The sequence below is a fragment of the Bombus pyrosoma genome, linkage group LG13 (assembly GCF_014825855.1).
Source record: "Bombus pyrosoma isolate SC7728 linkage group LG13, ASM1482585v1, whole genome shotgun sequence".
NCBI classification, from domain to species: Eukaryota; Metazoa; Arthropoda; class Insecta; order Hymenoptera; family Apidae; genus Bombus; species Bombus pyrosoma.
The window spans coordinates 6,920,148-6,947,350 of NC_057782.1; the positions used below are offsets into that span (position 1 = coordinate 6,920,148).

The 27,203-nt window shown below is 42.3% G+C and overlaps 1 protein-coding gene across 7 annotated transcripts in view; it reads right to left on the bottom strand.

Moving 5' to 3' along the window:
• Nucleotides 1–25,492, bottom strand: part of LOC122574344 (transcription factor Sox-2-like) — a 116,949-nt gene extending 91,457 nt beyond the window's left edge. For 2 of the 7 annotated variants that reach the window (XR_006319008.1, XM_043741855.1), the window contains exon 1: nucleotides 22,907–25,492. Coding sequence is in view for 3 of the 7 variants with exons in the window: in XM_043741855.1 (XP_043597790.1) it covers nucleotides 22,907–24,276 (1,370 nt within the window). In the remaining 4 variants the exon portion in view is untranslated. Of the gene's footprint in view, nucleotides 1–17,265; nucleotides 19,610–19,692; nucleotides 20,696–22,906 lie in introns of those variants that run through there. The other 5 variants (XR_006319011.1, XM_043741857.1, XR_006319010.1 and 2 more) reach the window with 5 other exon arrangements.
• Between the last annotated feature and the right edge of the window lie 1,711 nt (nucleotides 25,493–27,203).

A 27,203-nucleotide genomic window follows, 5' to 3' on the forward strand; every position in this document is an offset into this window, starting at 1 on the left:
CATTCTACCTTTTAATTAGCCTCATTACCATAAAATAATTACAAAAAATTACAGTGGCGTGCAACGGGGCCCGAGGCGCCGTGGATAGAGAGGGAGGCTCGACGTTACACGTCGACGAGCTTATACGTCACCGGCTACGCCAGCTACGTGAAAACCGGGTCTTCGTTTCTTTCTATTTATTCCAGCTGCACGCCAACGCTCTCTCGACGCAAGATAATGCACACTTTTTGCGTATACCTTCGACAGAGAGAGAGAGAGGGAGAGAGAGAGAGTAGGGAGGCGGAGGGCTGGAAGGAGTAGAAAGGGAGTAGAGGGACCTCGCACCCACGTGCTCTAATGAGTAATTAGTAATTAGCAGCGACACCCTGTGCATCCAGCGCGAGCAGTGACGCATTTATTGCGTAATTAGGTGAGCCTGAGCGTCATTCGAGTTTATCGAATCTCTCCGACTGAGAAGGGCTGCACTCTTTCTTTTTTTATTCCAGCCGCACTGTGCGCGATTGTGTCGAATGGATGAAAAGTATTTTCTTCTACGCTCTTTTTTCTCTTTTCATCGCCTTTCTTCGCACCCCCGAAAAAAAAAGAAAAACAGTGCAATTTGGTTCGCCAGAGGGAAAACGCGAGCACGAAAGGGGAGAATAAAAATGCGAGGTAATTAATAGGAAGAATGAGCGAACGGAAACGATCGAAAAGAAAATTCGCGTCTGTTCGGTCGAAAATTTGTAACGTAACCGGAGAACGATCGAATATAAGGTTCGCGAGAGCAAAGCACGACGAATCACATCTTTCGTGTTTTACAGGCGAACAAAATTTATAAATTCAACGTATTGTCGATCAATTTTATATCTCCAGTGTCTCCGTTTTCATTTAATTTTTGTATATCAATCGTTAATTACTTCAACATTTCAAAGATGTGCAGTTTCAGCACAGAAACCTCGTAGATCCATCTGCTATTCCTTTATTTAGTCGTTTATCACGTTTTTCTCGTGTGACCCTTACGTCGCTGCTTGACACGGATAATGGCACAGCTCAAAAAGTGTCAAAGTCACATTTATCAAATACAAGATCAACGTTATGTTTCTATTTTTATCGTATAAAATGTTACGTTTATAATTCCATGAGTTTCGCGTCAAAGAGTAAACTTATCACTTATGTCGCTATCAACCTGACCTTAGTTTTACAACCACACTGGCTCATCTCCAATTGTTTCGTGACGCTACAAGTGGGAAGGTTATTCGCTTTCGCGAATAGTGGCATACCTTGCGTTAAAGTTACCTTTCGTCGTCGAAATGGCACGCGAAGGTTCCTTTCGAAATTTAAAAATGTCTGTCCTCTAAAGTTCGCGTTTCTTGAGTCGTGTCAGTCAATGCCAAACAGCGGCAACATGTAGTTCCTCGTACGTGTTCTATAGACGACTCGAGTTGCATGGACAATTTTTCAATTAACGTTATCGAACGTCACGCCACGCCACGCCACGAGAAATTTGCTTGGGAGGGAGTGGGAGAGGGGGTGGAACAGACAGTAGACCGAAATGATATGCCCAATACCGATGTCTTAATTATACATGGCATCTGTGACAACGTTGCGTTATCGCGTGTAAATGTGAACACTTGGGAACGATAAGCGGACAAGTAGCATCTACCGACCACGCTTTCCACGAAACGATCAACGAGGTGTACATATATCGGGAGTCGTGTCGTCATGCAATTTCACGCCGCTTGGCGAGCAATTTTCTTTACTCGTAGGAAACACAAATGTGTTCCAGTGTTCAACACAGAAGTAACGAAAAGGATTCCGTGTAAACTGTACGGGATTGTCGACGAATTGGTCGAATATGATACATATTTAAATTGTTTCTGGTAATTCAAGAAAATTATGTTCCGAGCGGAAACTCATTGGTATTGAACGAAGAATTTTTCGAACGCAATTTTTTGAAAGAATTATTTTTCATAAAAGAAACATAAGTCGTTTTCTATTATTTAAGTGGCACCATGATACAGGTTAAGCAGGATATTTTTGAAAGTTTTCTCTATATCAGTAAATGTCTCATTTATCGCGTACATTTTAAGCGTATCACAACCTAAAATAGCGTAGTCTTCGTGTTAGAGAAAGCTTGCGTATAGTTTTCGAATAGTATAGTATAGTATATAGTTCGACGAATCTTTAGTTGGACGTTTTCTCGTATATGCAGGCTAAATTTGATTAAAAATTTTCGCAGCAAGTAATGGTAAGAAATTGAGGTGTACTTCCTATTTCCTATAGTTCGACGCGTTACACATTACCTACAATGACAAGTAAAAGTTGAAAACGATGCGGGATAAAATAAAGAATAAAATGTCTTATTTTGATTCAAAATCGCGACGTTATATATCGAAAAAATAAATTTTCGATTTCTGAGCAGTGCTAAAACTTCACATTCCCCGTTTTTTCCCATTACGTGTGTTCGATTCGACCAATTTTGTACCAAATATATTTTTGTTAAACTATCGGAACAAGCTGAAATATCGTGGCAAATGATTTGTTTACCCTGTACAGCGAGAGATTCGACAACGTTCAATCTCTAAGACGTTCTCGTACATTTTTCCACTCGAGCCTGTCGCAAGATCACCGCTTCACGGTGACGGAATCCTTTCGAACCGCAGAGATCCCGCGCGATCCTTTTGAAACCGGTGTGCCACGACACAAACGACAACGAATCCAACGGAGATTGCCCGTTCAACTCGGACAGAAGAAAAGAAGTGGCATAATTTGTCACCGTGGACGTTCCGGGCGATACATCACCCGCGGTGGAACGCGACGCCTCGCTGTAATTAATCAACGATGCAGCGATAAATAATTAAGATTCGAGCGGGGCCCGGTCGTCTCATTAATTACGACTACGCGTACCGCGCGACTTTCTACTAATTGTGAGCGTCGCGTCGTCCGTTTCTGCCGACTGCCAGCTTCCTTTCCCATTCCCTCCCCCTCCCCCTACGGATCTCTTTCTTTCGCTTGTGCTTTTCTCGCGGAGATCACGCGTATCGTTTGAATAAAACGCGACACGCGTCTGCCTCGCCTGAGATACGATGGGAAGAAAAATATGCCGTTATTGGGGCAACGTTTGTTTCTTACGGCCGTGGCGCGCGCGAATTAATTGCGTTATCTGTCGCTTCGATGCCCGTCATATCTTCTATCTTGAGCGTTTCCCGCCCCCGATTATCGATCATCGAATTTTAATTAGTAAATTACCGCCAGCTTTCTCCTTATACTCCACGCTTGCTCGACAGTTCCTATCGGACCGCTTCTGAAACCGTCACTTTGGTGAAAAATAGCAAAATCTTTATCAATCACAGCTTGGAAATACGTACCTTTTGTCAATTCTTAATTGGTATCGTTAGATCAGAAGTGCTTAATTGTTATAACGTAAACCCCTGACTATATTATACTCAAAATATCTTTTCTTTTTGTGCCAATACTTGGCGCGTTATTTCCAACAAATTTAAACGACGAATTCGTCGATCGACTCTCGTGACGCAAGACAGTCTCGCAAGACAGCTATCGCGTCTGTTATCATTCTGCGGCGAGAAAAACATTTTCTACGTCGCGTCGTGCGATAATTAGCCCGAAGAAGCTACTCCTCTCTTTTAGTTATCGCACCTGAGTTTCTCCAAGGTAGCTCCGTCATCCTTCGTAGAATTATAATCAGCTCGGAGAAAAAGGAACGTTTTCCAAAATTTCGCTCCGTACGAGCCTCCGCCACATCGAGGTTAATTAGCCGGCAAAATAGCGAGCAGAATCGTGGCGAGAATCAATTATACAAATAATTTACGTGCCTCGAATCCGCCAGGCGAGTTTCTCGCGTCTTAAACACGCGGGATCTCCGCTTAACGGCAACGTCGCTGCCAGAGTTGATGAGAATATAATTGCAAAGTCATTCATCAGGCATCGGCCGCGGCGGATTGTACGTGAATCGCGTTAGAACGGATCGCTATGCTTCGACGATACAACGATGAATATGTACCTAGACACGCGTGCATTGCGCGCGATCGTTAAATTCTCTGGTGAAATAGGTGTTCATTTTTTCCATCGACCAACCTATCTTCCTTACCTCTTTCCGCCTATCTTCGTCCTGCGATTTGTCATCTGGCCTCGTTCTCGTTTCAACCTTGAACGCTGCATGGAAACTACAAATTCTTTCGATTCGCCGCGCCGCAGTTCGATTCCTTATCAATCTCATTTGGAAACCAGACGAGGTTTCAAAGCGAGCTGGCCGGATTATTTGCAAAAAGATATCTGCGCTTTCTCGGACGATCGCTGGCCGATTATCGTTAAACGTTGTTGCTACCTTCCCCGTAAATTACCGACGCACCCGCGATGTAACTGAAGCTGCCAATTATCGTTGCTCTACTGACTCAACAAATATTCATAAATCTTGAACCCTAACGAGTGCTCGAGCGGCTTCCACCGCTTAATAATCGTGACGGAGTTGGTCGAATTACTTTTTTCGCTGGATACGTACAGCGAATTCAGCTGGCTGGTCGTTAAAACCGACTTCGCGGAGAGGGGTTTCCCGCGAGTTTCCCGATGGTAACGATTCCTGCCGATCCGGTAGGAGAGAGAGCACGATTCCTTGTACGCGTTACGTGGCGTTTCACGGAGTGTTAAGTGCGTGTGCACGCGCACGCCGAGTCGCAGTATGAGCAGCTAGAGAGCCTGCTAACGCTTAGTCGGAGAATGGAAAATTGCATAAGAGTCCCTCGAACGGGCCACGCTCGATAAATATGCATCAGCCGTGCATCGGTGCATTTACGCGCAGAACGGGCGTCGATGCGTCCTCTACGCTGGATTTTTTCTGCAAGAATCCTCCTGCTGTTTCAACAAGAATCATAGAAACAGAGTGTACGAATTGTTACGAGGTCTAAAACTTTCCGAGGCTATCTATAGCTGTCGCCAAGAGGAATACAAAACGTCAAATCGATATACGTAGGTGTTAAAAATCAGCCCATCCCATGAAGAGCATGGAAATTTGCATTTGTAAAAGATGTTCGACGTATTTCGTTGATTTCGGTGTATCACTCGCATCTTTGTCGCGGGTCAGCGATATAATTTATCGACCGGAGATTGAATAAACTCTTTGGTAAAATAGCTTTGCAAGGAGAAATCTAACAATCAGCCATTTTCATTCCATTGGCTCACCAAAGATTCGAGCATTCTCTTACATTGTAGCGAAATAGAGTTTGATACAGCTTGTTAAAAATGTTTTATTCTTCCGGACCAATGATATAAACTTTCAAAATTTTAAATCATATTCTTATGAAACATTGTATTAGTTAAATGACAGCATGATTTTTAACCAGCCAACCAAATATTTCAAACGCGTACTTGAACTCATCGAGCGAAATTAACATTTTCTACGGGTCTGTCCGCTTTCCATGATTCGTAATGCTCGAAGGATCGCGAACGGTACATTTTGCAAAAGATTCAACCGACACCTTGGCAAAACCGCATCATCGTTTCCCCATCCATCGTCCCTGTCCTAGAAGATCTTTTGTTTAAACAAAAAAGCGGCACGGCACAAAGCGAGGAATTAAGGTGACCGCTCGGGATATTGAAAAATGACCGTCTTGCGTAATTGCTGGCCGAAAAGTCACAGAGATAAATGCGTGTCCCGCTAATTTCCGCCCCCTCGGCCATCTTCGTCTTCTTTCTCAACGCACGCCTTCGTGGCACGGGTATAGATGTCAGGACGATAGCAAATTTCATTTATTATTCTCCAGGCCGCTGTCTGCCTCCCCCCTTCCCCCTTGGAAAGGACAGGACAGAGGAGGCTGACCACGACGATTTCTTTCACGCGACACACGCGACATTTATCACGCGTGTGACATTTTAATTAAATACGATGACACTCACGGTTCGGCCCGTCGCGGACGTACGCAACTACGAAATGTACCAATACGCGTGCCTTTCTAGCAAACTCGTCTGGGAACAAGTTTCGTAAGCGTTCGTGAGAGCCTGCCTCGCTATAAGAAATATCCGCGTGGATCTTGACACGTTTCGCGATCAGAATTTTCCGTCTTGGTATCGCGCGAACTTCTCTCAGTCGCTTTTGCTTTCCTTCGGGCGTAACACGCTGTATTTTTTTCTATTTTTAACGCGCGAAAGGAGATATATTATTAAGCAATTATCATCGATCGAGTTGAATCGCGTGGAGCGAGATTCAAAAGCTGGACGATTTTCACGCGTAGAATTTTCCGAGCGGCGGCGCGCACCGCCGCGATGATTAGACGGTCTCGTAATTAAGACACGCTACGAACTCGTTAAATTACATCGGCAACTCGATGGAAATTAGTACGCATCGGCTTAGTACCAATTCCTGACCACCTGATTAATGGTAATTCCGCACGCGAAAACTCTACCGAGGAAAGTTCTCTCGGAGTCGCTTGAAATTTCGTTTTCTCCAACGTTCGAGATAAATCTCTCGCCGTGCTACTGTTTCTTTCATATTGTAATTTCCAACTCCAAATCGAGTACTTGAACGTACGAACGTTTTAATTCCAACGAGATTAACCTAACGTGCGAAATAATCTCTCCGATATAGATTGTAAAGTACGCGGCTACTCGCGTTGTATTAAAAATTACGCCAGTTGAAATACGGATCTGTTGCGTATAACTCGTGCACGTGCGTATTTTTAAATGTACCGTCGATATCTATTTTTCATCAAGCGACCAGCAGAACTAACGAAGGTTTATAGAACGCGTAGGATTATGGAACGTTCACGATGATTCATGACACGTTTGTGATTTTTCAGGTCCGCCTTGAAGAAGTGAACTGGAATGTTTGTGAAACGTCGCAATGCGCTGATAACACGATCGAAAGCCGAACATTCGCAAACATAGAATATCAAATAGATACGGTTTCGAGTATTCTGTCCAAAGTTGATCTTTCAGCCATCGTTCTGTCGTCTATATCTGAGAGTAAAAATTCTGCCACGATACAGCGTCTTAACTCTTCACTTGAAGTTAAAAAGGAAAAATCAAAAGTGTATCCAGCGGCCAAGGTGGTTGGCCAGGAATAATTAAGACAGTAGAGTGGCCGGTCGTTATATCGCTTACGAGTCTCATTCATCGGCGAAATTACCGTTCAACGGCACCGAAATCGCAATCGCGACGTGGCGATCTCCCCGACGACGATGACCAGCCGCGATAGCGGGACGCGTGACGTCGTTAGAACGCTTCCCAGACGTAGAAACCAGCGACGATAAGCGAAGAAGAAGGCTAAGCGAAGGAGAAGCGTTCCGTGGTTCGCCACCGAAATTAAGACAAATCGGACAACACCGATTGCGATCGCGTTCAATTAAGCCGGACGGATCTAGCCGCGTGCTATTCGTCGCCACGCGGCACTCGCGCCGCTCTCACATGCAAATCGTGCATTACGGGGTGGCCTCGTGCCTCTCCTCCACCCTGTTTTCGTTTCGGGGACGATAACTCGACGCTCTGTGCTCGTATGCACGTACAATCTCGCCTATAACTCAGCCAACACTTTCTACATTTAAGGGATACATTTAAGGATAATATAGGAATTATACAGAAGGATAACGATATATATTTTTTCTATACGTATATAGTATAATTATATATATATTGGGTTGTCAACATAATAGTTGCTTACTGGAAATCTCTCACAGAGAAAATAATTAAAATGGACGGAAACGGATTTGACGTTATACGATAAATTATTTTCGATAGATAAATAGAATTGTCGTTCTTCGGTGGTGATTTCGATAAATGACGTTCGATAGACATTTTGTTGGGAACTAGCGAGCGTTTGGTGACTTATGGATGGGATTGTACGCGCACAGGTTTGGTGTGTGGCCGGGTTATCGGCCGGGACACCGGTTTATCAGTGGCTGCCCGTTGCCGGCTGAAAAATCACCGGCCGGAAAATAATTGTTAAGTGCTTTATTAGCGCAATAACGCACGTCTGGGTTGAGCCAGGACGGGGGTGTGGAAACGAAAGAGCCGAGGGGAGATAGCGAAACTGCTGCCGGGATCCTTCCTCGCGATTTATGGCCTCTGTCCACTCGGTCGCTTTTCGATTTCTTGTTTGTTTTTATGGTTCTTTCGCTGCTCGAGGAAGCATAAACGCGCTATGGTATAGACATTGCTGGGTAAGGCAAAGCAACGTTGCTTGTGTCAATACCATATTTCAACGAAGCCAAGCAATTTACCTTGTAATATTGGAAATTCGGGTACCAACTGTTTTCAACTGACCTACGCTTGAAAGTAAATTATTGGATTCGTTGTTAGTGATTCGATAAAATAGAGAAATATATCGCTCGCATTGACAGCTCGGCGGCTACAACTTTTTACGAGGACTGATATATGTAAATTCTACTCGTGAAACGATAACAAGTTTCTTAATTAACGATAATATTCGTAGCTATAATTCAATAACGTTTATATATTGTTTTATTTCTGCAACTTACTTTCACATTTACTTTATTTGTTCTGCCATGAGTCACCCAGTGGCCGGTAATTTAAAACGCACAGAAGAATGGCAATTAAGAACAACGTTTTCTTCAATTTTTCTCGGCGTTTACAATTATTTATGCTATCTCCTTATAGCGGATAAATGTTACTAAAGCAGAATCGGATAGTCTGTAAAATAGACGTAAATTAGAATCCAGACAGTTTCTTACATCGACGATTAATGGAACAACGTACAACGAATTTGATTATTCCGTGGAAGGTTCAAGATTGAATGTTAAGAAGATGTGGAAGATTGCCGTAGAGCGTGAAAAAAGAAAAGGAGCCAGGATGGAATCATAGCTATACACGTGACCGTTCAAATCGCATGTCCAATTCCTTCGATTATCGTTGGCTCACTCGAATGGGAAATGGTCCTAACAGAAGTGCGACAAATCGTCAGGCTAAGGGTCAATTTAAGAAAGCACGACGCCTCGAGGAAAAAGGGATTTGGATCCGACTGTTTACCCACTGCCGAGTTTGTCGCATTAAGGACGCATTAGCGTCGAGTCCATGTTGAGCTAACTGATTGGCGTGATATAGGCTGCAATGCGGGGTGACACGGCCGGCCTGTGCTCGCTCAAGAACGACGAAAAGAGAAGAGAGAGGGCGAGGAAATATTCAGGAAATCGGTTGCCGCCTCTCGGTATCGTAATGATCGGATTGACGTCTAATTAAAGCGCCTGCCGATTAGTGCTGCAAAGCGCACCAAGCTAATGAACCTTCCACTATTTCGAGAATATCATCGAGATACTCGAAACATCGCTGAGAAATTTATCTCGAGATACTCCGCGTAAGAAGTTTATATCGGAGAGCTGTGCGTAAGGAGATCGTACGTATCGAGACGCACAAATCGTGGGACAAGATGCTGAAGATACAAGAAGGGAAATGAAATCGTTGTTTTGTCTGTTTCAAGCCTGTAATTGTGTACGTCTCAATCATCAAAACGGAAGGAAAAATTATCACAATGTATTGAAGGATTTTTTTAGCGTAAAATTGAAGACAGATATCACGATAACGTAGAACGAACGTAACGAAGAACATGGTATGCATAAAGAGAGAAGGTTCTTCTTCTTTAACAGATTTACTAACAGTGGAATTTCCAAACGAGCCAAACAGCCATAAAATGATTTATGAGCGTGCCACGGGTAAATTGTTATTCTTTCATATTTCTCTCAAAACTTGCCACAAATTTCCCAATAAGTCGAAACGTATGATTCGGTCGAAGACGACCCAGTTGAATCAGTCGTGTTAATATCTTCGTATGTAACGGAGTTGCTATTCTGTTATCACGATCGTAGCTCACGATACAAGTCTCGTAAAGCGGACCTGACGAGCAGGTCAACGTTCGCTGGCAGGTAATAAATAGCCAGAGAAGTGCGTCATTTTCAAAAGACAGTAACTCCTACGTTAGGAAGGAGAGGGTGGGAAAGGTGAGGGACGGGAAGGCTGCTTAATTTCACTTGGGACGCGCGACGATCCGAAAATAAAACTGGAGGACGACTAAGCCGGAGAAGGAAAGAACTCCGATGGACAATGACAGCGTGAATATAAAAGGCGAGGAGAGAGAGAGAGAGAGAGAGAGAGAGAGAAAGAGAAACTCGTCCCCGAGGTTTTGTCCCTGTATCGGCTGCCGGTGGTTGGCAGTCGAACCAGTGGTGCTATTAACGACATTAACGCTACTCGGGGCAAACACGGCCCTATATCATCCCGAGGCTGCGGAATAATAAACAATAAATTTCGGTGAAATACGGCGTCGAACAAGCGTAACCCATTTGTTTGCGATAAACTGACCCCGCAGCTAGTCGAACCAGTCTGCAACGATCGTCTCTCACGTCGTTTCACCCCTTCCTTACCGGTGTGCCTCTGGAGGCCTCTCTCGTACGTCGTAGCGTCGTCCACCCTGTCTAGGATACCGTAGGAATGTCGCTGCAGAAGGAGAATATAGCAATATCATTCCAGAATATAACAAGCTAGGGTTGTCCGTGAGTCACCTACGCTTCGACCATATAGAAGTTCAATTCACTGTAGACTTTGAAGAGAATAATTACATTCGTTGTGAGCATTACGGAATACTATCGGCGGAAGAAATATGTAGAAGCAAATAAGAAGGAAATCGTTTTCGAATAATTTAAGGTTAATTGAAGAAACAAATTCTAGCAATGGAATAATATACGGACGCTATCTGTTGAATTATGATTAAACCATGAATATTGTTGTTAGATGAACAAACTTTCCTTCTGCTGATTAGAGAAAATATCGTTGAAATATCATATATATCGTACATCTGTCGAGTTATCAATGTATGTACCGTGTATTTCACTATTCGTCACGATAGGAAATGCAAGTCAAACAGTTTATTTTCGGATGCAGACTGCTTAATAACAGAGTTTGACAAATTGCTCGGCTTATCCCGAATATTCTTCTGACCCAAATAACGATACCTTATATTTTTCAAGAGGACGTAAAATTCGGGCGGAAGGTCGAAATGGGTGACCTGATTGTGAAAGTGGTACCTTCTTGCAACTAATAGACTGGATAGTTACGATACACTTTCGTGAAACAGCTTGGAAAAACTGAGGGCCGGCGTGATCTTTTGCAGAGCAGAATTCGAAGATTTTGCGGCGCTTAAATACATATTCAAAACTTACACTCAAATTTTACAACGAGGAATTATTTATCTACAAATGCTGTTACATATTATGTATTTTTTATAAGATGAATATTAAATAATAATACAATCTCTATTTTTAAGCAATTTTTTAAACAAATTCGAGTCATATTCTTTCGTATCCATAATTCGCTTTCAAGGGGCAAAAAATTCAATTAAAGCACAAAATCTGTAATCATGTATGACTTTTGCAAAAAACTATCGATGTAGCTTAATTTCTCTAAAAATTACATTTCTCTGAAAGCGCCAGGATTTTTTAATCTAAAGTAATTTCCAGGATATGAGGACTTTATGGAGTTACACCGAACCTTGATGATTTTTTTCACCTCTTTAATTTGAAATCAAAGCTATTAAAAAAATGTCTTGCATCTGTTGATAGTATCAAAATCGGTATTTTTTGATTGGATAATTTTCGTAGAACGCGGGGCCGGGTTCCGGCGAACGCGCTGAGCCTGCCTTGCGCCGGCCCTGGAAGAACTTTCCAGCATTTTCTGGAGAATCGTCAACTTTTAGGAAATATCTGCGAAGAAATTTGAGAAACTTGATGGGAAAAAGATTGACACAGTGCCAAGCTACGGAAATGTTTGGTCGCCGTGGAATTGCAAGCGAGTTTTTTCCATGTGCAACACACTTGCGACACAGGCAGCCAATCTACAGATTAAGGAGCTTAATCAGTGCGGGCAGCATGTGCAAATAAATGCAAGGCGAACACGAAACGCAAAAACGAGGCGATAATACGGCGGCGAGGCCGTTTCCCACTCGAAAATACGATCGCGTACGTTATCGTGCCAATTAACAAATTGGAATGGTCCCTTTGGATTCTCGATGACGGCCGTTCATTCCCATAACTGTCCTGCTCGTGCCATAAACACGGCCAGTCTGGAAAAACGATGAGAACGAAGAACTGCAGCACGAAAGAAAGCGAACGACTATATAGAGAAATAAATTTTTCACATTCGAAAGTTAATCTGTATGCCAAAGTCGATCGAACATACTCTTAATTAGGTAGATCAATATAATTTTGTCTATTAAAGAAATAAGGATTTTATTAAACGGACAGGTTGAGGCTTGAGATTTTGAATAGAGTAGTTGGCAGGTAATCAACTAATTGGCCCCTGTGGCGCAAAGTATCGCGTGAGGATCGACGAATCCTTTTGGACTCAGGCGCACAGGGTTATTGGCTGGTAAAGCTTACTTGAACGTTAATAACAAGGTCGTTTCACACCGGATACTCGATTGCACGGTGGCAGCCTGCCAATAACTCTGCGCGCCTCCATAAGGAGTGCGTTTTAGGTAATTGGCCGTGAATATTATCTTACTCGGGGGTTAACCCGGGCCAGGAGGGCCGAGAAAGGGAGAAGCAAACCGCGATACCTTCCACCTATCCACGAGGGGATACTCCTTTTTACTTTTTTTCGCCGATCAACCACGTGCCAACCGAGCGAGTCGAGATTTATGGTTTCTCCGATGTTATATCATATTTAACGTTTGACAGAAGCAACGATACTTAAATCGCGGTGGAATTTCGTTTATAGGAATCCGTTTGTTTGGACGAGCCGCCTGAATTCTATCGATTCAGTAGCACGTAAATGTATTCGATCAATTATAGAAACCTTTTACGAATATGTCAATTTTTTCAGCGCTATTGTCAGCCTCGATTATCGTAATGTATCGACAAGATTTACGAACTTGGTAAAATCGATAGGTGCAAGCCTGAAGAGTATTTAAACAGTCTATTATATTAATAAACTTGAATATTCAGTGAGACAATATTTAACAGCTATCGCATGTTTACGTTGTATATTCATTTTTGACTGGATATATGCTTGCGATAGATGTCGCGTAATTTCAATCTATATTTTCAGATTGCTTTTAAAACTTTATTTTTACCAATATAATTACCGAGCTTTTTTACCAACATAATCATGACAATTGTGCCCCGATGTTATCTTCAAAATGCTTTACACGACACACGCGCGTGATATGAAGTGTACAAACACTTTCGCGAGCCAGCGTACATCCACAAAAGATTTCGAAATATCCAAGTCGCTTTTCTCGTTTTGGCGCCGGGGTGAAAGTTGCTCGTTCTTCAACCAGAGGAAACTATTTTGCCGGGCTCCTAAATTATCTCGAGGCTGCCATAATCACGCGTAAAAGGCAAACTAGTACGTGGTAGATTTTCCATAGGAATAGAAGCAGAGTTTGAAAAGGAACTGCGGTACACAGTCCAAGTCCGGCATTCCAGAGCCAGCGCGGCGGGATCGTGGCCGAATTAAAATTCCGAAAGGAGAGTTCGTACGTTTCAATTAGAGAGTTTTTTCGATTCCGGTAAGGAGAAGCCTACGACCTTGCCGCGAAGATTAATCACGCGTCGGAACGTTGTTGGCTGGCCGAGCAATTAATTAAATGGTCACGGGTTAGCAAGAGCGGCTCTATTCAGCAGATAGCTTTATCAATGCCGTTTCCCTTTGCCACTGCGAACCGTTCGCCGCGAACCGAGAAAATTCCTCGCTAATGTATGCGCAAACATACCCCCGGGCAACTTGGCCAGAGGCGGTGTAAATCAGCCGAGAAATAGAGTCAGGTGCGGGACACCGTGTGGGCGTTATGGGGTTTTAAGACTCGCGGGCATCGCGAGACGCGACGCGGGACACGGCAGTCGGTTTCCAGCGAGGGAAACGCGGCGGGAAATGAATTCCGGCGTGACGGGCGAGACTAGCGGGGAAAGAGTTATACGCTCACTTACGGACAGCTGTTTCTTTTCCTTTCTTTCTTTCCTTTTCTTTTTTTTTTTTTTTTTCTTTTTTGGCTACGCGCGTTAATAGCCGGCCACGGCGAAAAATCGTTCCGCTCGAACGGATCTCTCATAATTTATTAACGCGGATCGCATCGTCGCGATCAAAACGCGGCCACCTTCTAATTGAAAGCGAGAAAAAATTGGTCCAATCACCGGCGATTCTGCACGCCCCGGCTTTTTGCCCCCGGTGAACCACACGATTCGAATGTCCGAGATATTTTTTCACAGGCACGTTTCGTTAGAAATTCGCCACTCTGGATAATCGTTAGCGACTGTATTACGAGTTTTTTCGTATAATTGACGGCGGTAAAAAGAAGTTTGTTCCGTCATGTGAATTTTTTACACGACCGTCTTAGAGAAACCGTGAGAGCCGAATTTAATCGAACCTTGATTCCTCGATTCGTTTCTCGTTAGAAATGAATTTATCGAGTAGAAACATAGTAAGAGGGATTTTTGCTTTACGATTGTTTATCCAAGGCTTGTATTTTCAATTTCGATCGGATGGATATCGCGTACGAGGAGTCGATCGTTTCAACGACACGGATTTTCGTGTTGCTATGGCGTGTAACTTGATCAATTGATATCTATCTTCGAAACAGGTCGTGTTTCAGCGATATAAATTCGCGTACGGAAGGACAGCGAGCGTTTTTATATTTCTTTTTTCTTCTTTTTCTAGCGGTCGCTTAACGAGCCAACGATCGAGTACATCGTTAAACCATAGACTCTATTGAAGATGCAACGGGACATACTTGGGATATTTCGCGTGTTCCGAGCGCAGCTGTTCGACCGTCGTTTCCATCGCCGTAACAAACAAGTGCTCCTTATCGAGCGTTCAGTACACGTTGCAAATAGGACGATATTGCATCGTCCAATGAGACGCGCGAATGTGCCGGCTCTGCGGTAGATAACGACAGATCGTGTGTATGCAAAACGCGGCGAAAATTAATCGTCCGACCAAATGGTTGCCGTTAGACGGTGCGACGGTGAAGATGCATGCAGAGAAGAGAAAGTCCGATTAAAAAAGCACGAGAAGACAAAGAAAGGTGGGTTACAAACGAAAGCTCGACGTTTGCCGCCAAAGGGCGCGTTATTGCCACGAAAAATAGCCCAAAATGGGATTTTGCCTCGGTAATTACGCTCTTTTGCCCTGCGCGAGCTGCAATTGCCGGCACGCACTTTGCAGCTTTGTCGACACAGCGAGAAAAATTGGGAATAGAGAATGAAACAAAGGGAGAAAGGAAGAACCGACGAAAGAGGCAAGAAAGCTAGGAATGCTCGTTAGAAGCAGAAAATAGAAAGAGAAAGAGAGAGAGAGAGAGAGAGAGGAAAGCGAGGTCAAAAAATAAAAAAAATCAGGATAAAGAAGTAGCTGGTGGACTGGAGCGTGTCGGAGGCGACTTGCCGCGCGGCGCGTCGCGCGTCCTCGTGGGGCGTGAAACACTTGAAAATCCCGGTTATGCAAAACATAGGAAAACGGCCCTCCAGGCCAGGACATTAGGTGGAACACGTAATTGAAAGCACTTTAGAGACCCTACGGCACGCACAACGAGCACTCGCATTTGCATTCAGTGGCAGAGGGAATGCCTTTTAACCGAAATGACTGCGTGTATATGACAAACGCCAGGTTTATGTGCCGGAACGATGGGAATATTTATTGGCGCGAATTAATGTCTCCACTCGTCCGTGCCGAGCGTTATATTTATTGGGACATTTCGCGGTGGCTATGAGCCGAGCTCGCAAATAAAAACAGCTATTCAACGGGGAAAAGGATACTGAAAAATTCAAATCGTCTCGTTACCAGCGCCGTTCGTTCGTGAATCCACGCCTTCGTCGCGAATTCTTGCCTCGCAGCGATAGCTAATCGTCGACGTTAATCGTTCGTTCGGGAATTTACGTTTCGTGCATTGTGAAATTTTTCCGTAAATTGCTCCGACTCCGACTTTGGATCGCGAATTGACAACTTCACGGACTTCTGCCTAACGGCCTACCGCCTAACCGTCGATTCCGATCGTCTCAATTCTAAATTCACGTTCCCATTATCGTAGAATTTGGCAGAGAATTACTCGAGTTCTGAAGTTGGATCGCGACGTGGCAACTTCTTCGCGGATTCTTATCTCGTCGCGATATCCTTACTATCATTTTTATCGTCGATGGCGTTTCTTTACGATTCCTCGTGATTTTAATTTCTATTACTTCTCGGCTATCTGAATATATAGTTTTCTCGTAACTCTCGTAAGTAGCTTCGATAAATTTACTCTACACGTTCTGAGTCGTTGTCGCGCACGAAAGCGTAATTCTCAGCCATCTATCTTTTCAGTTTCTGATATGTTGATCTTGAAATAGAAGAGCAACTAGGATATTTGCGAGCGCGAGCGTACGTTTAGATTATCGTTAAAATATTTCTGAAAGTTACTAGCATTCTAGCCGTTAGATCGGTTGGAAGATTGAAATCGTTTCACTCGTATCGACGTCGCTGGATTGATCGAAAGATGATAGAAGGATAGATAGGACAGAGGAAAAACTTGTAAAGGATTCACGCAAAGGATGCATGCAAAGTGCACACAAGAGTCAAATCGTTCTTCCGTGGAAGACTCAATTACCTGATTGGTATCTTTGGCTCGTCAATATTTTTTCAATGGATTTGTCGGTGGAAATTGCATAGAAAAAATGAAACACAGATGATCTAATTGCTATTAATATATATATATTATGTATAAAGTAAGAATTATCATGACCTATCGCTGTCATGGTGAACGTATTTACAATAGAAGGTATAGGGGACTTAAAAATTCGCGCTGTTATTGTTTATTGATAATTTATACAAGTAATTTTCGATTTTCTTATTATCGTTTCAAAAACGGAGGACGACGATTGTATTTTTATCTTTACTGTTTCTGTAAAGGCTACTAGTTTCTCTACGGTAATAATATCAAATAATTGCAAAAATGATATTTTGAAGACAGTAATATTTTTTCACAGTACTTCAAAGAAAAGAAAACAAAAATAACTTTCTTTTTGATCATTCAGAGAAAAAGAAAAAGAAACAAAAATAACCCTTTTTTGGTAATTCAAAGAAAAAGAAAGAAAAATAACCCTTTTTTTGGTAATTCAAAGAAAAAGAAATAAAAATAATCTTTTTTTTTTGGTAATTCAAAGAAAAAAAATAAAAGTAACCTTCTTTTTGGTAATTCAAAGAAAAAGAAATAAAAATAATCTTTTTTTTTTGGTAATTCAAAGAAAAAAAAAAAATAAAAATAACCTTCTTTTTGGTAATTCAGAGAAAAAGAAAAAGAAATAACAGCAGTTTTTTTTTTGGTAATTCAAAGGATAAAAATACATAAAAAATGAAACACATTTGTTTCCCTTTCTTTCGATCGAATTTCACAGAATACGATATTGAGAAATTGAAAATATTGAAGAAGCTTCGTCGAAAAGTCGTGAAATACTATGAACCGAGAAACTGGCCCGCTAAAATGTCTGGAAGATCTGCGCGGTGAAGTTTCGTCAATCAATCAATCGTAATTTTGAAAATCTCTCACAACAGACCACGACGCAGTTACATTATGGAACCGGTTACAGTTGATTCAATTTACGGATTCAAGGAAACGTTGCAAAATTTCGGGCCTCATCTCTTTATCTAATAGGTTCATATTTCTAATTTCTTGTCGTCCTCCGTTCGTTTTCATTGCATATCGGATGCAATTTGTTGTTTCCCGAAACGTTATAATCTACACAGTACAAACACATATTATTCTAATATATATACACATGGCGCAATTTTGTATTCATCAGAATTCGAAAATGGCCGGATGCTTAAACAGGATAAAGAAAAATGGAAAAATTTACTGATAAGTTTAAAGATCGACGAAAATTATTCATAATGGTTACAATATGCTGTAATATTAAAGATTAATAATAAAATCCTGTCAGAGACATTCGTCAAAAATAATAAAGTTTGAATAATTGAATAAGTATAAGTAGTTTTAGAAAACGAAAAAATTAAAATAGACGTAATTTACAACGATGAACGTATCCGGGTTACGAAGAGCCGTGATTTTAATTTTGATAGACAACTATAATTCTACCTTTATCCCTTCCTTTTCTTTTGTTATCAAAAATGCACAAGATTTTCTCTTGCACATAAAGGAAAATAAATAAAATTGAATAAGAAGTAATAACAACAAAAAATGAAAAGAGTAATTGACCACAAATAATCGTTCTATAAGGTTAGCATCCCTAAAGTTTATAAAGGTATACTATGTTCATATTTTCATACAAACACAACTTCCCGGACAACAGTGGAAGAGTTGTTTGTTTCGACGGGAGCTATGTTTACAAAATCAAGTTTAGTGGTATATACAATAAACTGCTACACTCCTCGTTCTTTTCAACCAAATTCATGGCATTGCAATTGATGTATATCTGTGATGATATTGTGTTACCTTGTATGTCAATTTCGATCACGTCATTTCATACAAATAATCATCATACGAACTTTTCCGCGGTCATTCATACCAGTACACTCTTTCTTTCTCATTTCCTATTTCTATTTTCTGTTCTATTATGATAATTAGAGTGGTCTTAAAAACACGCGGAGAACGATCACGATAGAAACAATAGAGTTAGTGAGAGTTATATCGACGTTACTTATACGAATAAGAGAAAAAATATTGCTAACGCGGAAGCGTTAGACGTGCTATACACGAGCTGTTATACATATACATATATATATAATATATATATATATGATTATTTGATATTTCAGATAAATTTGTTTATATATATATATATATTTACAGTCCCTTACCCTCTGTCATCGCTTCTTTACATATACCGCGATCACTACATCCTGAAAATATTTTACAGAGCTGTTATTTAAGTTTTAGTTTTCAATTTTTTTTTTTCTCTAATATTTTATCACAGCAAGAGGTTCGATAATCTCACGTTTTCTCTTTTCCTCCGCGATGTTTATCGTCATCATTCTCCGTTAGAAGATATCAGATTGTCCGAAATGTTTCTTTCATTTTATAAGGAACAGAAATTGTTATTCATCTATTGTCACCTTATAAAACGAAAGATACATTTTCGTACAACCTAATACGCCTTTCGAACAACCTAAAAATAAAAATTTATCATCTATTGTAGATTGACGCGAATCGACGACTTTGCCGGACTTGACCGATCCCTGTTCTAATTCTTCTTACATGTGAGAGCACCTCAGGGACCGGGCGTATAAGTCAACTTTATTTTAGTCGTCGATACGCCGCCTCATTTATCTAATCTAATTAACACATGTATCAACTATTTCTTTTTTTGTTTCTTTTTTAATCTTCATCTTAGTGAAACGGGCTGCTCCCTGCCGCCACGTTGATAGAAAAAAAGGACAAGCTCTAACGAAACGGGACGCAAAGAAAATACGGACCTCAAAAGCGTGGATTTGTCACATATTTTGAGGATTAAACAGAAATTATGTACAACATCGTATATCTGCAATCAACGTAATTTAATTCAATGTAATTTCCTGTCTGCTGCTTCTTCTCTGTGTATTTGGTCTGTGTTGAACGTCGATTGCCTCCTTTGAATCCATAGTACATCATATGTACAAAATATCCAAAAAATCTTGATATAGCAGGTCACTGTAAACCATTTTTCCTTTTATCATTGATTTTATCATTCTTTCTGTACTTTCGATTTTTCTGTCATCCATTAAATTTCTTACCGAAAAAATATTTCCCGATATCCATCTTGCGATCTATCAGATTCTCGGTTACGCAACTGTCTTAACCCACCTCCCCCCCCTTTCTTTCTTATTTTATTTACATTTTTACAGTTCATTATCGTTATTCTTATTTTATTTGTTTTATCATTTACCTAGCTCTATTTAAAATTTAGACCTATTTCTAATCTCGTTCATTCCTTAGTAAAATTTTTCACCTATCTCGAAGCTTCTCGGTTGCGCAACCGTCTTAACCACTCGACCCTTTTTTTATCTCCTGTTTTTCATTTTTATTTTCATTCTCGCCAGATATCTTTAGCAAAATATTGACAAAGTGTTAGCGCGTTAAGTCGCGCATACCACAGGAACCGATTTCAGCTGTAACTTAGTCTTTATTCGAGATTCTCTAATTTTGTTCGTTCGTTAGTTGAATTTTCTTTGGTAAAAGCGGCAAATTATATACGATGCTGTTTAGTCCACTATGAAAATTTCCTACCGAGATGGCGAGAAGCATTTCGCGACGCCACCCAGACCCCCACGATCCCACCCAGACTTCCACGATCCCGACCTCGATTGCGCAACCGTCTTAACCATTCGATACTTTATTTAAAAAAAAAATTTTTTACTTTTTATTTTTCTTTTTAATTTCTAATCTTTAGCAGATATTTTGAAGAAAATATTTATAAAACATAACTGTATAAATCACGCCTATACCGTGGAAATCAATCTTACGTATAACTTAATTGGAATTATTCGAATTAACTTAATTATTGGAATCTGTTTATCCTCGTGAATTTGTCAGTGAAATTTCCTTTCGTAATTGCGACAAACCCCTTGCGATCTCGTCTAGGCCCCTGAATCTCCGACTTTCTCGTTTGCGCGACCCCTCATTAGTCCTTTTTTTCTTTATGCTCTTGTTCAATCTTAATGTTTAGTGGCTTATTTTGATGTCGCATCTGAGTCCGGGTAAACAGCTGTCCATCCAAGCCTGACATTTTAAGCTATCCTACGATGTTATTGGTTTTACGTTAGGAATTGGGATTGTCTTTTGTAATTGTGTTCTCGCGTCGATAGGATGAGTCAGAAGAAGCACTCACCGTTGGCCAGAAGTTGTTCTCTCGTTTCTCCGACACCATCGGAGGCCGAACTTGTACGAAAATTAAAATTCTCGATCGATCGTATTACTCGAAACGAAACGATCGCGAGTGGTAAGAAAAGGTAAAAAAAAAAAAACAGAGGGGAGAAAAAAAAATGATGCGACCAACACCAATGGTCCGGAACAGAGGAGTGGGGAGAAAATAAAAACGGTCGATGAGAGGTTTCTCTTGACTCAATCCGCGAAGCTCGACACGTTTAAAAACTCAACACTTATCCCAGAAATTCATTGACCCACGAGAAATAAATCTTAAGTCTAAACCATCCGAAATTCCCTACGTTCTGGACCCTAGAGCAGATGATCGCGACGCGGTATCGAAACGGAAATTTCGCAATATCGGAAGAAGGCGCATATAAAACGGATTATAAGAGAAATAAGAGAAGTTACCGGAGAAATGCAAAAAGAGGAAAAGAATTTTATCGGCTGTCGTGCATAACAGAAAAAAGAGAATGTACGTACGAAGAGAAAGAAAGAAAGAAAGAAAGGACATGAGGAGGAAAAGACAGCTTAACATCGCAATAGATATCGCTTTGCACGATGGTTCTTACGACATCGGACGAGTCTCTTTGTTTACCTAACGCGTCGTTGCTAGATCGTCCTCGTAAATCTTGCAAAATATCGCTGGTTTCGCGCGCGGTTCTATCATGCTCCCACGATCAATTAATCTCGTCGATCGTCTGCTTGATCGATTGAACGCGTCCTAACATTTCTAAACGTTTCGTCTAACCCGGCGTCCGAAACGTGAACATTCTTCCAACCGAATTAAGGCAGAAAGGTGCGACGAAGAACAAGAACGCCCACTCTGTTCTATCACGTTCGAGTGAATAGTTTCAGCAAGAAGCAGAATAACAGGAGGAAGAAAAATATCTGTTTAGAAGGAGATTGCTTTGCAGGCGAAATTTGCGATGGTTCGGTTAAAACGAATGGGATAGAACGACGGTGTCTTACTTAACACCTAACCACAGTGTTGATTTACACTCGATAGATTGTTCGATTGGGGATAGCTCGCGTAATCTTGTTACGTAGTCTGCTAGTTACTCGCCATTATCTCGGATTATAGCGGTGACTAGCACGGGATTTCTGATATCGTCTCTAATTGTTACGTACTGAGGACTGATCATCAGGGTCCAGAAGTGGAAATGTCGCGGTGAATGATATTAGCATGGAAATGCAAGGCACTAGATTTACAGATGGCAAGCGGGGATTGTTGCTTTTCGAAAGGTTGCTACGAGACGCGATCGATTCGGCTCTGGATCAGCTCCGAATCGCTCGCGATCGCTCGTACCACGTTCGAGCTCGTTTTTTTCCAACGTTATATATTTATGATAAAAATGGATAATTTCTTCGTACGATTTCTTTAATAATTGGTTGACGTTCTTTCCGACAGTTTCTTTAGTTTGCTTGGAAGCTCGAACGTAGGCACAAGCTATATTTTAGGTGGTTCGAAAAGTTTCTTTCGTTTTATAAAGAAATAACAGACGCACGATGTTTCTTGCTTTATATTAGATTATCGAATTATGCACGAACATAATAATAGAAATAGAAGGAAATGGATCATACCTAATTCAATAAAATAATATAAAACAGAAATTGTCGTTCATCTATTATATCACCTTATGAAACGAAAGAAACTTTTCTAACAACCTAATCAAGGGAGAGGGATAAACCGAGAGCTTAATTCTCGATAGTTAATCACATTGAAACTGCAACTACCGTACAAAGATACAATCGCGCGTAGCGAGGATGGTTTTTGCGAGAAATCTAAGTTTAATCGATCTAAAACACTTAATCAACTCGATCGAGGTTTATCCCACCCTTGAAGGTCAATGTAAAGGGAACAACAAATACGATCGAATCTTGCTAGATAGAAAGTTTCGGAATTCTCGTTCGATCATTCAACGATCGATAATCAATTAACCAGCTATATTTAACTCTAACTATATTAAAAAAATTATCAATATTAAAAAAAGTATTATTCATCCATCGAGCAAGATAACGATCAAAGTTTTAAATGTAAACCCATAAGCAGGCAAAAGAGAGAAAAAAGGAAATTAAACTTACATGTGACCGAGTGGTGGGATTGCTGGATGATGCTGAGCCAGCGGATCCGGTGACGGACCGGGCGAATAGACACCGGCCCCGTGCTGGACGACTCCTTGCTCGACACCCTGGGGCAGATACATCGAGATCATTTGTCTCAAATCACCCTGCGCCTGCTGATTCTGTTGTTGGCCCATGTATTCCCGTTTCACAACTTGCCCCCCAGCTGCGCCTGACGACGATGCTCCCGTTGGCGGCGTGTGAATTCCGCCGCTCGCTGGACTCGTCGGTTCTGATTTTATACTACTACCACTAGGACTGTGACTGGAGATTTGCGATCCGGGTTGCGCTTGATGGTACGGTGACGGAGATCCACCTGGTACGCTGCTACTGCCGTAACCACCGTAACCGTTCATGTAGCTGTTTATGGGGCTCGGACTGCCACCGCCCATGTGATGGCCCATATCGTACCTGGGATATCCAGCAGCAGAAGCGGCAGCAGCGGCTGCTGCGCCTCCCATGTGACCGCCATACGCAACGTGCTGTTGATATGCGGCAGTCGGGTCATGCATCATATATCCGTTAGGCATATAGCCGTTTGGCATTTGATAAACGTCACGAGATAATTGTGCTTGCTGCGGTCCACCAGTAGCACCGACTTGCCGCTGATCTACGCCTAGCATACCTCCGACGCCGGCTACTCCGCTTCCAAGTGGGAATTTATCCTTCTTCAACAAGGTTTTTGTTTTACGTCGCGGTCTGTATTTGTAGTCGGGGTGTTCTTTCATGTGTACTGCGCGCAATCGTTTTGCTTCATCGATAAACGGGCGTTTCTCGGTTTCACTTAGAAGTTTCCATTCTGCACCTAATCGCTTTGAAATTTCTGAGTTGTGCATCTTTGGATTTTCTTGTGCCATTTTACGCCGTTGGCCTCGGGACCATACCATAAACGCGTTCATTGGCCTTTTCACACGGTCGATGTTATTGTTCTTACTGGTATTATTATTATTATTCGGCGCTTGGTGATGTTGCTGCGTCGGTTGTTGTTGCTGCTGCTGTTGCTGCTGCTGTTGTTGGTGCGGGTGATGTTGTTGTTGTTGTTGAGCAGCGCTTTGTTGCGCCAGCGAATGCATACTTTGTTGTTGTTGTTGCGCTGCCTGCATCGACGCATAGTGATGTTGCGGGGTTTGATGATGATGCTGCAAACCCAATGTTAAGCCTCCGGTACTCGGAGGACTTCCCGATAACGCTGGACTGTGAACTATTGAACCGAGGGTACCGTACGGTGATACACCGGCATGGTGTCCCATCGGCGAGACACCTTGATGCGGATGAGGTGGCATTTGACCGTGTAGGCTGCCGCCTTTAAGGTCCGACTCCATCGTGAGCATCTCTTCCTCCCTGTGCCCGTACAGTTTGCTGGTTTTTTCTTGTACTACTCGACGTCAAGAAATTCGACGAAACGCCGAGAAGCACGCGGTCGCGCACTGCCGAAGATCGTTGTCGCTCCGAGTCGCCCGTCAAACCACGACGGCAATTCGAATCTGGCGAATACTACGCGCCAAGTGAATTGCTCCTTATTTCTCTTCGATTGTGTGACATGGAAACCGGATCGTTCAATTTCCTCTCCGTCATACGAGATCGTTTTAACTTCTCCTTTCGATTACCGCACCACTTGTTGGACTTTGCGCGCTAGAACACAACCACCGACACCGTTTCCAAACTGCTGGATCACTGCACCGATTTGACACGGCGCTGCGTACGAGTCCGCGTACGATTCTCAACGCCAACGACCAACAACCAATGTTTACACGTCGGACGACGATTATTCACTGTCACTATACTTTCTCTTCTCACTGTGTCCAAGATAACAACGTCGACGCCGATGATTCTTCCCGACGCGCCTACGTCGGTACGCGCGTAATACCGCTGTGTGTTCACTGTTGCACGCTTTATTCGATTTATCGAGTTGTCCCCGTCCGAATTCGCTTCTACTTCTGTTATTACTACGTACTAACGTAGAGATGCAGAAGAAGAAGAGCGACTCCTACTAACACCTCCGCTCTCTAGCCAGCGAGCTTACTGTCTGAGCATTTGTGGATTTCGCCTTCGGGTCCCACTCTCGGGGCTCACTTCCTGCCGAGGCGACTTTCCCCCTCTCCCTGTTTCTCGACGTTCACTGCCCCTTCTCTAAGCAACCCTACCTACCTTCCTACCAACAACCATACCCAACCGACCGTCGGACCAGACTCGAGCCTACCGACGGCAATCGATTGGCACGCAAGCCTGCCATCATTTCTCTCGACCAATCGCGCGGCTCCCTTCGACGCCGAAGGCGGCGCCATTACGCCGTGACGTCATACCAACAACCCCGACGACCTCTCGCGGTACAGCTTTCACCCCCTCTCCCACATCCCTCCAAGTTCGCTCTCTTCGTCTCTTCTCACTTCGACTGTCGCTTTTTTCTTTCCAGCTTTCTCTCTCTCTCTCTCTCTCTCTCTCTCGCTCCCTCTTTGCCAACTGCACGAGCGTTCGTCTCTCGCCTGGCGATCTTTGCCTCGTTCCGTTTCTGCCCTCGGCTCGCTCTTCGGGTCGCCAGTGTTTCGTCCACGCGTTCTTCTGCCCGGCATTCTCACCCCCCCTATCCGCTTTCCACCCCCCAAAACACTCACGAAACGTTCGTCAACGCCGGACAACGCTGCAACAGCGCGCGTCTCCTTTCTCTATCGCATCCCGCACACGCTCTTTCACCCTTAGATTTCCTTCGTCCGACGCATCTACGTGCGATTTTTACCGTGACCTTCGAATTTTCCTTATCAACGCGCAATAATATTCAGATGTTTGGCTGTGTTATGGATGTTTTTAGGGTCCAAAGGTACACTTTTTTCCCTCGTTATAGGTTCAGGGGATTGGAGGCTGGCGTAACGAACTAGTTTCGCTCTTCGTATCGCTTGGTCGGGTCAAAGGTGAAGACGACACGCTTGTAAAACATAGAGCAAGTATATATTGCAAGGGTTTAACGTTCAGCAACGTTGGTCAAGATAATAATTTCACGCTGTTACTTCACACTGAACTGGCGAGTACGCGTGCAAGTGCATTCTAACTGCGTAGGCTATCGTATCTTATCGATGTTTTGCCTCGTATCGCGCTTTCTTCCTGACCAGTCATTTTTTTTTAGTAGAAAGTAGCCTTCGTCGGAATTATTTTTATCCCAAACAGATTTTCGATTGCAAGCGAGTCGTTAAAACTTTTGGCACGCGAACCTTTCTTTCTTTCTTTTCCCTTTTCGCGATGCTTCGAGGACTTGCAGCGACTCAAGAACTCCTTTTTTTTCTATTTAGCAACAAACTATCTATCGTGCAAACTATCTGCGAATATATCGTGCGTGGTATGAAACACGGCTTGAACTTTTGTCGACGCTGTTACGAGAGGCGAGCATCGTTATTAACGTTGATCAAGTTGGAAACGAATCTAGAACGCAGATAGAAATTACAAGATCTCTCGTTGTATCACGCACAAGTATTCGAACAACCAATTATCCATTGAATTATTTGAATATATACGTTCAATTATACGTGATGTAATTTACCGAGTTCGTTCTCGACATTAATTCTACGTTCATTTTGTTATCTGGAAAAAGTACACGTTTATACAGCAAACGTAGTTTCTATATGCATGCATTTTCCGACTTACGTCGAACTCTGCCACCATAACAGTGATTCTCGTGTCTCGCAACAGTGTCAGTGAAATTTAATAAAATTTGTTTAGTAACATTTTCCTATCCTACCTATGTAAATGCTTTCGTGAATGTCAAACACGTATTGACAGAGATACTATGCATTTTCTACGATACCCGATCGCACGAAAGATATCCGTAAACATTTTCTGCGATAAGCTCAAGTGCTTTCGCGAATATTCACCACGTATTAAGCACATATTGAAAATGTTTGCGATGATTAGCTCATCGTGGTCAATCGAATGTCCTACGATTATCTATGAAAATTCTGCGCGACGAGCTCGTATACTTTCGTGAATATCGAACAAATATTGAAAATATTTACGTACGCTTAAATATGCACATATTGAAAATGTTAGCAATGATTAGCCCATCGTGGTCAATCGAATGTCCTACGATAATCTGTGAAAATTCTGCGCGACGAGCTCGAATACTTTCGTGAATATCGAACAAATATTGGAAATATTAACAAAGATCAATCATCATGGTCGATTACATTTCCTACGATGTCTAATCGCACCGATGAGTATACATATTCTCTCGTCGAACCGCGAAACGTCTCGGCTAATTTACCGTTTGCGG